General features: G+C 51.6%; 1 protein-coding gene across 1 annotated transcript in view; it reads right to left on the reverse strand.

Moving 5' to 3' along the window:
- Positions 1 to 10,813, reverse strand: part of LOC119092656 (lipase 3) — a 109,979-nt gene that overhangs the window by 10,383 nt on the left and 88,783 nt on the right. The window contains exons 2-3 of the mRNA XM_037215619.1: positions 842 to 1,002; positions 337 to 526 (exon numbers count right to left, since the gene is read on the reverse strand). Coding sequence (XP_037071514.1) covers positions 337 to 526; positions 842 to 928 — 277 coding nt within the window. The 5' untranslated portion in view covers positions 929 to 1,002. The remainder of the gene's footprint in view (positions 1 to 336; positions 527 to 841; positions 1,003 to 10,813) is intronic.

Raw genomic sequence — 10,813 nt, forward strand, 5'->3', positions numbered from 1 at the left:
GTAAACCGCACGTAGTAAGTCGGCGTCAAAGTCGCCATGTGTAGCCATCACAATCCACAAGCATGCTATACACATACACGTTGTTCATGGTGATATAGGCGTCAGGTGCTCATTGGTCACATTGATAATCGGCTGGTGTTGCGGCTACCGGGACCTAACAAGCCGACTGGCTTTGGTGGTTGGGTGACCTGCACCGACCTAGCGAGCGTCGTAGGTTGATGGCCCAGGTGGCCTCTGTACTGATCCAGCGAGGGTCGCGGACTAATGACCCAGGCGCCCTCTGTACCGACCCAGCGAGGCTCGCGGGTTGATGACCCAGTCGGCCTCTGTACCGACCTAGCGAGCGTCGCGGGTTGATGACCCAGGCGGCCGAGCTGTCCTGAAGGCCATGCATGAGCAGCACTGCCGAGCCGGGCCTGCGGCGGCCGGCCGTCTGTGGTATCCGGTGCAGTTCCAACACGTAACCGTCAGCCGTCTCCACATGGTGGACCTCCACCGGGTATCCCTCGTCTTGTATCAACTCCGGCTGCCGAACAGCGCCTCACGAATCACGACCAGGGAGTATGCTCTTACGCGGCGACATCAAACAGGTGCGGTGGTTCCTGATGTGGTGGCAGGATCCATGCATACAGTACTGCTGGACGATCATGGGGCGAAATGGCAGTACATGACTCATGGTGCATGGCTCACGCTCTTTGACATCCAGAGTGGCGTATAATGCCGTTTATCGAACACCATAGACCTAACATAAATGGGGGGAAAAGCATCAGCTCGCGGGCAGCATGCAGCCGGCGAACACGACCGCTAGCGACTGCTTGTTCTGGCGCCAGGGACCACTTACCACGGTTTGAAAAATGTCGTGTGCTTTGGCCTCGCCATGGCCGACGCTGAGCAGCAATGCAGCGAGCAGGCAAGCGAGCGCGTTCATCGCACGGGTTTGGCTTCCAGACCCTGGTACCCAGCCGGAGTTGGTCTTGTGAAGAGACAGACAGAACTGCAACGCTGAAACAAACCCATAGGGATGTCAGTCAAATGGGCTGTACGCTCTACGCGGTTTCATCCACACGCACAGATATTCTGATCGCTCTCAGCCTCTCCTGTCGCGTGCTGCCTGAGAACACGCCGAGCATCACTGTAAAGGCTGTTGTTCTCGCGATCGTTCGTTACTGCGTGAGCGTGCAGGGGTCATGTGGTGTGACGAAGATCGGTCTCGTGCAGATCGTCCACTTTTGTGCGCGCGTGGTTAGTGCCCGCAGACGCTGCAGCCATCACGCTTCAGATGTTATCGAGCAGCTCGACTGACTGCAAAAGGCCGATTTAATCTAATAACAAACCGTTTGCGCAGCCCAACGAGCTATCAGGACTGATCCTTTCGAGTACATCAGCGAAGCCGTCAGTCCAATACACCATCAGTCCAATATCTCGCGGGCGGCATGACTTCGGCACCCAAAATGCATATCGTGCAACAATAGAAAGCCGTAGCTGAATGGCTTAACAAAAATTAATCGGCTGGATAAAAAGCAGACACACACAAACACTAATGTTCCCCCGCTGGAAGAGCCCCATTGAAACTTCTGCCGAGATCGACCAATGCTTTCCATGCACCTACCTGGGATGGTGGAAGTGATTGGGAAGCGTGCCTGGAGAAACTCTCGCGCGTAATTTACAGACGAGTGTGATCTATGGGCTGAGTATGATAATGATGTGTCCTGGACTACAGGGCACTGGAAAAGTTATTATCATCCGGGTAGTGCAGGGAATGGGATACCAATTTCGAGATGTGGTTAGCATCAAACTTGGGTTTGACTCGAAATTCTTGAACCAGCTCCGGACTGGCTCACAGATTGTGGAATCTGACTCGGCTCGTGACTCAGCTGTTCTTTTTTCATTTGACTAAGTTCAGACTATATTTACATTGGAGCACTTGACGCATGACCAGTGTCTGAAACGTGGGTCTTTCTTGGTGTTTTTAGCCCCAAGACATTTTGTTCTCCAAAAATATACACTGGGAAGAATGCAAAAAATTATTATCTGTGAGCGACATCAGATGGAGGCAAGCTGTTCCTGCAACTTCGACAGCATCGCGCGCCACACTCACGACTGAACGAGGGATCCTCCCTGCAGGTTACAGCCGAATTTCTCTACCATATCACACATAATCTTTCCTTGCAATGCATTCAGTGCCCAGGTCTGTTGCTGCTCACCAGCGCATGTTTAACTCACCTGCCGTCCAACGACACCTACGCGCTCACACACCGCGCTCGATCCCGCACCCCAAATAATAGCGTCTCTCGACGTACCAGGGAGAAGCGCGGAGAACATCTCGCACGCGGCACGATCCAACATTTCTGGATTGCGAGTAGAAATCATTGGAACACAAGAAAAACTGATACAAAAGTATATGACGTACACGTTACATGTACCTTTAAATATGAGGTAAACTAATCATATATCGATGAATAAGTTATTTTTCATTCCTTTTAAATCGTACTTCTATTGAAGCTTTATTGAAAGCTATCAAAAATGGATATTGTATGGAACGTATAATGGTGACGTTTAACATCATCTCAAACACTCGCCCGGGCAAGTGGAAGACCAAGGCTCCGCGAGTCTCCGGCTCTTCGGGAGGATTTAGCATTGGAGAGGAGGCATATTATCCACCAAGAGATCCGAGGTGAATACGTGATGAACATGCATAAAAGGGTCATCAGACGAAAGTATGGAATTTTTCTATCGATCTACGGAGGGTCCTCACAGAATCATGATTGAGTGTAAAGCTAAAGCAGTGTTTCTTGTTCTCCGTTGAGCATAACTTCCACTGGTGTATTGATATGATCATTCACGTTTTTGAGAGCTACCTTTTGTTTTTAGCCGGGTTTTTTCCTACCAATATTTTTTACAAAATCAATGCGGTCCTAAAAATCAATATCAAAACCGATAAATAACCTACAGTAGCTCTGTCGTTGAAGACCGCTGTGGCGTGCGCGTCATGTATGTAGCCTACCGACCTTATTTTGGAGGAGCCGCGCGAGGGGCGGTGGTGACGCGGGTGGTTTGTGGCGCAGACAAAGGCATTATATAAATTTAGTTCAGTGTCATACATTGAGGAAAGTACTGTATCACACTCAACGCCGGTGAGAAGATGTAGTGATGCGAACCTTATGCGACTGGATTGCTCTGTGAGGATAAAACAATTCCTCCGCCCCTGCTGCGTCGGCATCCGAACCCCGATCACGCAGTAGCCTGACGTCTCAGGTGGTGTAGTTTTGTACACAATTTGGTGGAGCGGGTGAGCAGAGAAATCTTTAATATCATGGGAAGTGACCACTTCCCAGTGTGAATCAGGTTTAAGAGTGGTGGAGCGTTGAGTGTTAGACCACAACGCTGGAATTTGAAGAAAGCGGACTGGTGCAAATTTGGGACTCGGCTCGAAGAATCGTTTGTAACTGAGCCTGAGAGGACGGCACCCTCAATTGAGGATTTTACTCACAGACTTTTAGCTTGTGCCAACAGTTGTATCCCATGCACGTCTGGCGCTCCCCGACGTACTCCTGTTCCGTGGTGGACGGGGAAGTGTCGAAGCGCCATCCGGGCGTGTAAACGTGCGTTTCGGGCTTTTGACGCCAGGAGCAGTGTAGAAAACCTGATAGCCTTTAAGAAAGTGAGAGCTTTTGCTCGGCGCGCTGCAAGCGAGGCGAAGCGTGCTTCCTGGCACGCGTACATGAACACGCTAAACCGGTTTATGCCGACATCGCAGATCTGAGCCCGGATCAACTGTATTTCGGGTCAGCTTCCACCCATAGCTCTGCCGGTGCTGTATGTTAACGGCCAGGCTGTGACGCGCCCGTTGGATGCTGCGAATGAGGTTGCCCGGGCCCTGATCCAACGCAGCGTAGGTGGTAACACAAACCCACAGTTTGTGCGGCACAGAACGCGATGTGAGCAATCTGCGGTGGACTTTTCGACGAGTGGATTGCATTCGTATAATGACCCTTTGACGCTGGTCGAGTTGGAATCGGCGATCGCCAGGCTTCGCAGCGTGTCAGAAGGCCCGGACACTGTGCACAACGATATGATTAAGCATCTGCCGCGTCGCGTGCCTCGCGTTTTATTAGCGATCTTTAATTTGCCTTGGACCAGAGGAGAATTCCCAGCTTCTTGGCGAGAAACTACTGTCGTGCCTCTCCTGAAGCCGGGTAAAAGCGGACTAGATCCTTTACATTATAGGCCTATTTCCCTCACTTCATCGCTCTCTAAGTCTCTAAGTACATCTCCTACCCGAAGCCTCGTGGTAGAATCGCACGAGCCGCCGTTGTCAGCGAGGAGGAAAATGATCGGCATACGTAATGCACTTAAGCTGCGGCAGGTCCCGTGGCATCCCGCATATCACGCAGTGTTTCCGCGGCCTGCTGTGCCGTTTGTTCGCCATGCACCTCGGGCGCATGCTGTGACCTTTGGCTCCCGCATCCAAGCCTTACTGCGGGAAAACGAAATTGCCATTCGAAAGATGAAGCGATCAGGTCATCTGTGCACTCGTCCCCGGCATTGATCTCACCCTTCACAGACACATCTCTGACTGAAATGAAAAAAAATGTCTCGCTGCCAGATATAATGAGGCCCAGAGCACTCGAGTGTTTAGCGTTATGTGAGGATTTCACACATACTTACACGGACGGCTCTAAAACTTCTGATGGTGTAGGCTGTGCGTTTGTGAGCGGTGGCATCATCCGGTCGTTTTCGTTGCCCCCAAACGCTTCGGTGTTTACATCGGAGCCTAAACAATCACTAAAGCACTACGTTTCATTGAAGTCGGCGACGAACCTTTACATCTCATTTTGACGGACTCTCTGAGCAGTGTTCAGAGTGTGAAGTGTTTTTATCGATCATGTCCCCTTATAATGGACATTTTAATACGTTTGACTCAACTGGATCAGGCTGGAAAGAAAGTCATGCTATGTTAGGTTCCTAGTCACGTTGGAATCGCAGGCAACGAGCTGGCTGACGCGGCTGCCAGGCGAGCAGCGCCGGCTCCATGTGTTCGCTATCTTTCTTTTCCTGCCAGAGACTTTTACCCTGCAATTAAAACCTTCCTGCACAACAAGTGGCAGCGTTGTTGGGATTGGATGGATGGTAATAAGCTTAGAGAGACAAAACTTAAGCTGGGTCAGTGGTTCTCTTGTTTCCGCAAAATGAGGCGAGAAGAGGTGATCCTCTGCAGATTGCGCATCGGGTACACGTACGCAACCCACGGCTATATGTTGGAGGGAGCCGATTAACCCATCTGTAATCGATGTGGTGCTGTCCATACCGTTCTCCATATCCTTCTATCTTGTCCGCGTCTCGTGGAAGACCGCCAACGTTACTTTGGACAGCATAACTTGCCCCTTACACTCTGTGATATGCTAGGAGACAGTTCACACTTACTGGGATCTCAACAGATCTCTTTGCTTCTCAAACACATCAATTTTGGGACCATTTATGCGGCTCATTAGATAGGTAGAACAAAACTTGCTATGGGCGCGAAATGACAAAACAAATGACAAAACAACAAAACAACATGCACCTACCTGCTGTACAACTAATATGAATATGCCTGGTATGTCGTAAACACAGGCACTTCCTACTTGCTGTAAGCGAAGGCACATGCCACGTTCCAGAATGATTATAATACTTTTTGTCGGTGACGCATCACGCAGCACAAGTGAATCCGTTGCAAAGCGGCTGTATGCGTGATTACGTCTACTTATGGATTAAAATACTTGACCCCGCGAGATGCGTGTTTTGGGTATCGGTGCGGTATCGGTATCAGTATTGGTGCTGGGATATTGGCACCGGTGCTTTGGGACCCCCGTCATGTCTTAGCGCCGCGACACGGGCTAGCGTCGCCTCCTCACGCGGAGCAGCGTTCCTTCGGGACCGCGTCACCTTCGCATTCACGTTCTGCTGTCGGCGGCGGCTAGCGTGCGGCTCGCGGCTCTCCCAGCTCGCGGTCGTGTGGCCACGCGGGAACAGAAGTTGCCCGGGGCCTTCGGCGAACTTGAGTTGGTGTGCAGAGCTTGCTACCTCCCAGTTAGCTGGTGTTGCCTTTGAAGTATGTCTATGCATGCTGTTTAGGTGCGAAGAGTTTGAACAATAAGTAGCAAGAATTAAGTCACCCTTGCTTTCCGCAGCTACAGGCCACCGATTGAGTATGTATCAACCTTGCTAAACCCGGACATTTTACCGTTTTATTACAGCTTGAAAAGCGAGCTTCTGTGCAAGGGACAGCAGAGTTGCGTATGAGATAACATGTCACAACATTCGACGCACATAGCTCAACAATTATTCGCCGAACGCCAAATCACTTCAACGTTGGCGATGTTCTTTTCGCTATTCGTGAGGCACTAGCGTGTCATGAAGCCATCGGAACCACGTGTTCGCATGAGACGACGGCTATTCAGTAATCTAAAAATCCGAAGTATGCAAACTCACACGGCATATGGGTATGGACTAGAAATATTTAAAGGTTTGTGTGGGTTTCCTTCCGAAAATATTATGCAGTCTTGTATGCTTATACCCGTTGCAAATAATCTGCTGCACTATAAGAGCTACGCCTCAGCCCATGAAATACGCATCCTGGTAATTATTAGTGTCGGAATGTAGACATCTCCCTACATGTCGAAGAAAAAAGTAGTGCTTAATAAAGGCTTTGTTCAATACTTAAGTACAAACCAATTGTCTCCTCCATGAATTTGAAGGGAGTATGCCACCTTTTCTTATTTTTCACTCGTCGTTAGATCAGACGAGTTCCATACGGTCGATGACGCTAGTATGCTTTAAGTATTTCTGTATAGTCCATAATTTGTAGTTGAAACGGTCGTTTGGGGGGAGGGAGAAATGTAAATGGACTCACTGTTTAACGCTATGAAAGTAACGCTTCTTATTTGCTTTGCGTTCTCCAGCATACAGGTTTTGTAATATTCGCTACACACTACATGGTCACAATATTTGTGGAAAAATAGCTTGAAAGCGCAAAACGCCATTTGGGAGAGGCATCTGCAAATACGATGTCATTATCACATGAATTCAAGGGCACAGGATACAAGGCTTCTGAGCAAGAGTTCCGGCAAAAAACGATCCGCTGACGGAAGTCTTTTTTAAGCTGATCTGCTGGCGACATATCTGTCGGCCACGGTGTCGACGTTCGATATCGGCAACACAGTGAGTGATTCGTTCGTGGCTGGAAGCGTCGGCCACCCTGCGCGGCCTGCGTGAGCTGGGCCGTTGCGCCTGCTCTGGCCTCAGCTGAGGCCCGCCTGGCTACTGGGCCACGCGGGGTCTGATGGCGAGCTGCGTCGCCTGAGACGTGCGGGGCGTCGCCGCCAGGTGTCGAAGCTGCAGACGGAGCTGGACGCCGAGGAGAGCCGACGCCAGGAGCTGCTGCAGGCCGACCGGCAGGCCGAGCAGCCCAGCACGCGCACCCGCTGCGCCCTCCTGCTGGCCCAGTCTGACGAGAAGACCAAGATGCTTGGCATCCTCATGGTGTACTACAACGCCGGCCTGCGGGACGCCGAGCAGTCGGCGCGGAGCGGTGGCGCCGTCCAGCACTGACTTCGGCCGGCGTCCGTCGCCGCCCGGCCCAGGCCGCGCGCGCTTTTCCTCAGCGCTGGACGTCGGCTCTCCCACCAGGGGTTGTTCGCCGGCCGGTGCGTGGTCTCAAATGCGGCGTTGATGTGAAGCTTCGGGTCTTCTCCGCAGCCAAGACGGGACGGGCGCTGGCAGGCGGCTTGCGGCCTCCTCGCCAGGCTCTCCCGCGTGCGCTACGGTCGTCTGTGGCCGTCTGTGGCCCGCCCGGCCCCGCCGCCACGTCTCTGGTTCGCGTAGCATTTTCCATGGTGACCTGGTGTTGTCTCTCCCCGTTTGGCTGGTGCCCGTGCTGGGGTTGGGCGGCGGTACGTGCCCGCCCTCCGTGGCGGCGGCAGAACCGCCAGCCTCGCCGGCTGTCGGTCGGCCGTCACGGCCGGCCATTGGCGCTTGGTAGTGCAGTCCGATTGCGTCTTAAGCTCACCGAATCTCTGCATATCTGCTTACGGGCGTGACTGTGATGCTGGTGATAGTGCCCGCGGTGTCGACAGGTGCTGGTGATAGTGCTCGCTGTGGCGACTGGTGCTGGTGATAGTGCTCGCGACGATGGTTGCCTACGAGAGCCGCGTCTGGAGCGGTATTTGGCTATTTACTCATGGGCTATGTATGGCCAGCTGTGTTGGTGCGAAGCTGGGCTAACTCCGTCGTGTGCACGTATGAGCGTCCTCCGGTGCTGTCCTGGCGCACGGATGCGTGCTCGCTGGCTGTTGCGATCTTACGGCGCATGGCCCACTCAACCAGCCAGCAATGTTCTGTGTGGCTTGGTTCATGGCGACCTTGGTCTTTCTTTTTACCAAGACGTGCGTCGACTTAGTGTATTGTAGCGTATCGAGAAGCTCACGTTCCAAACTACCCAGCAAACTACATACTAAATGCCCCATAAGTCACGGCGGGGCGCAACGGTTGATAGTTTTGTCGGAACCTAACGTTTCGGAAAATTACATGGCTCCGGCATTACGGTGGTTGGACATAAGCTGATGAGAGTTCTACAGGTTCGTATGAGCCGACACACCATTCGATGCCCCTGTAGTTTCGGTCGAATACTTCGAATACAGGCTGAACCCAAAATATCATGCCGATTTGGATGACGTTATATCGAGTTAAAATCATGTAGGTCGGCCGTCTGAGAATAAAAGAAAGTCGAAAGTGTGCATTACGGTCTTTTTTAGAGGCACCGCCAAGTGATTCGCACTGATAGTTGAATGACAGTCGAATTGTTTCTGTTACGCAAACTCTAAGCTATTTTCGCAATGGTTCTAATCTATATGGGTGCTGTCCGCCTGGTGTACATGGTAATCTGCTATGCCGTTGAGCCTAGACAAGAATCCATCGAATTGATCTAAGCCCGCATTTCGCTGCGATGCCATGTCGGTGTGTGCTGATTGGCCCTATTAGAAGCATCTTTTCAGAATATACTCTGACCGTTGTCTTATGTTCCATGCGCTTTGCGCCACGATTTACGAGTAAAACCGGACACCGCGGACGGTGAGTGACGCGCGTAAGGTCCGACATAATTGTCACAGTGCTAGTGAACTTGTGGGAGTGATGTCTGAGGCGTGTTAAACAGCAGGGTATAACTGCTCCGGCGATCCGGGCGGCACGCGCGGAAGGGTGTGGACACGCGAGTAGGACGGGGTCGACTGCCAAGTCCACAAGAGCATACGTGCATGCTGAGTACGAGTATGACTGGCTCAAATTTACAGCAGCGTAGGTAATTACTATTGGTGATGCATTAGGAAAAGTAAGGTTTCGTGAGGTTGTAAGTCCCGGAAATATTTCCTTTCCAAGACTCTTCTGATGAATTTGTGCATGCTAATCATGCTTTTATTTATGATAGTGTGAGTGTGATTTGCATTGCCACATGTTACAAGACAATGCCGGTGTTTAAACCTTCTGTGGTCTCGCACCCGTTTAAACGTTTCCACTTTGATGAGCGTTCCATTGCATGCATAAAAGATGTCAGCCCCCACGGGTGGCGTAACCATAGCAACTCATCGGAGTTCACCGGTAGTGGTTAGTGGTTGTAACTCATGATAGTGGTTGGCAACAAAACCATCATTCTACGTCCAGTAAGTGTGTCGCAATATTTGCACAAAATCGTTGTGACAGATGCGACATTCCCCGTGCATGGCGGTAGTATCACTGGTTTCCCTGTTTGGCGCCTCTACATCAATTTACAGGGGCGCTGGAACGATTTCAGACTGTCAGGGGGACGAAAAAACGCCTTTCCATCTCTGCACACCCATTATTCCCCAGATTTCGGACACGAACTTGTCAAATTTCGCGAATATTTTGTTACTGTAGTATGTATTATCCACACCGGCGTATGTCTTCGTGTCACGCGCCAAAGATGCGACAAATTTCATAATCTTGTCTGAACCGATACCATTATGCACGTGAGCACTGTGCCCCAAAATTTGCTGATTTGTTCTTAATCTAAGAATTGGTCAAAGTCCGAAGTGGTTAAAAGTGTCTTTACATGACATATCTTGCCCATCTAAGCCTTTCATTGATTTTGAAAATGCACTTGAAAGCTGTCAATAACATTATGGTATAATGTGTCCATATGACCTACACATTTCTTGGCCAGGACCCCAACATATTATCACCTTTTATGCAGGAAGCAAAATAGCTAAACCCGATTCTCACTAAAACCAAGGAAGAGTAAGCCATTGGTTACTTGTTAACAGCCATTGGTCAAGTGTTTGGTATCGTTGTGTTCTGGGTCAGGCCGACTGCAGCTGTTGGTCTGTGTCTCCGGCCGTCACTACGTGCTCTTGCTAGGGCACCTTCCTGGTGTCACTGGAGACGGCCCTCCTGCATGCCATCCCTGGTATCACTGGGAACGCCTCTGCGCGTGCCCCCCTGGTGTCGCTGGGGACGCCTCTGCGCATGGCATCCCTGGTGTCACTGGGACGCCTCTGCGCATGCCATCCCTGGTGTCGCTGGGACGGACCTCTGCGCATGGCATCCCTGGTGTCGCTGGGGACGCTCTGCGATGCATCCCTGGTGTCGTCTGGGGGAACGGCCTCTGCCGCATGGCAATCCCTGGTGTCGCTGGGGACGCCTCTGCGCATGCCATCCCTGGTGTCGCTGGGGACGCCTCTGCGCATGGCATCCCTGGTGTCGCGGGGACGCCTCTGCGCATGCATCCCTGGTTCGCTGGGGACGCCTCTGCGCATGGCATCCC

This window comes from Pollicipes pollicipes, unplaced genomic scaffold (genome assembly GCF_011947565.3).
Source record: "Pollicipes pollicipes isolate AB1234 unplaced genomic scaffold, Ppol_2.1 Scaffold_3447;HRSCAF=4054_pilon_pilon_pilon, whole genome shotgun sequence".
In the NCBI taxonomy this organism is placed as follows: domain Eukaryota; kingdom Metazoa; phylum Arthropoda; class Thecostraca; order Pollicipedomorpha; family Pollicipedidae; genus Pollicipes; species Pollicipes pollicipes.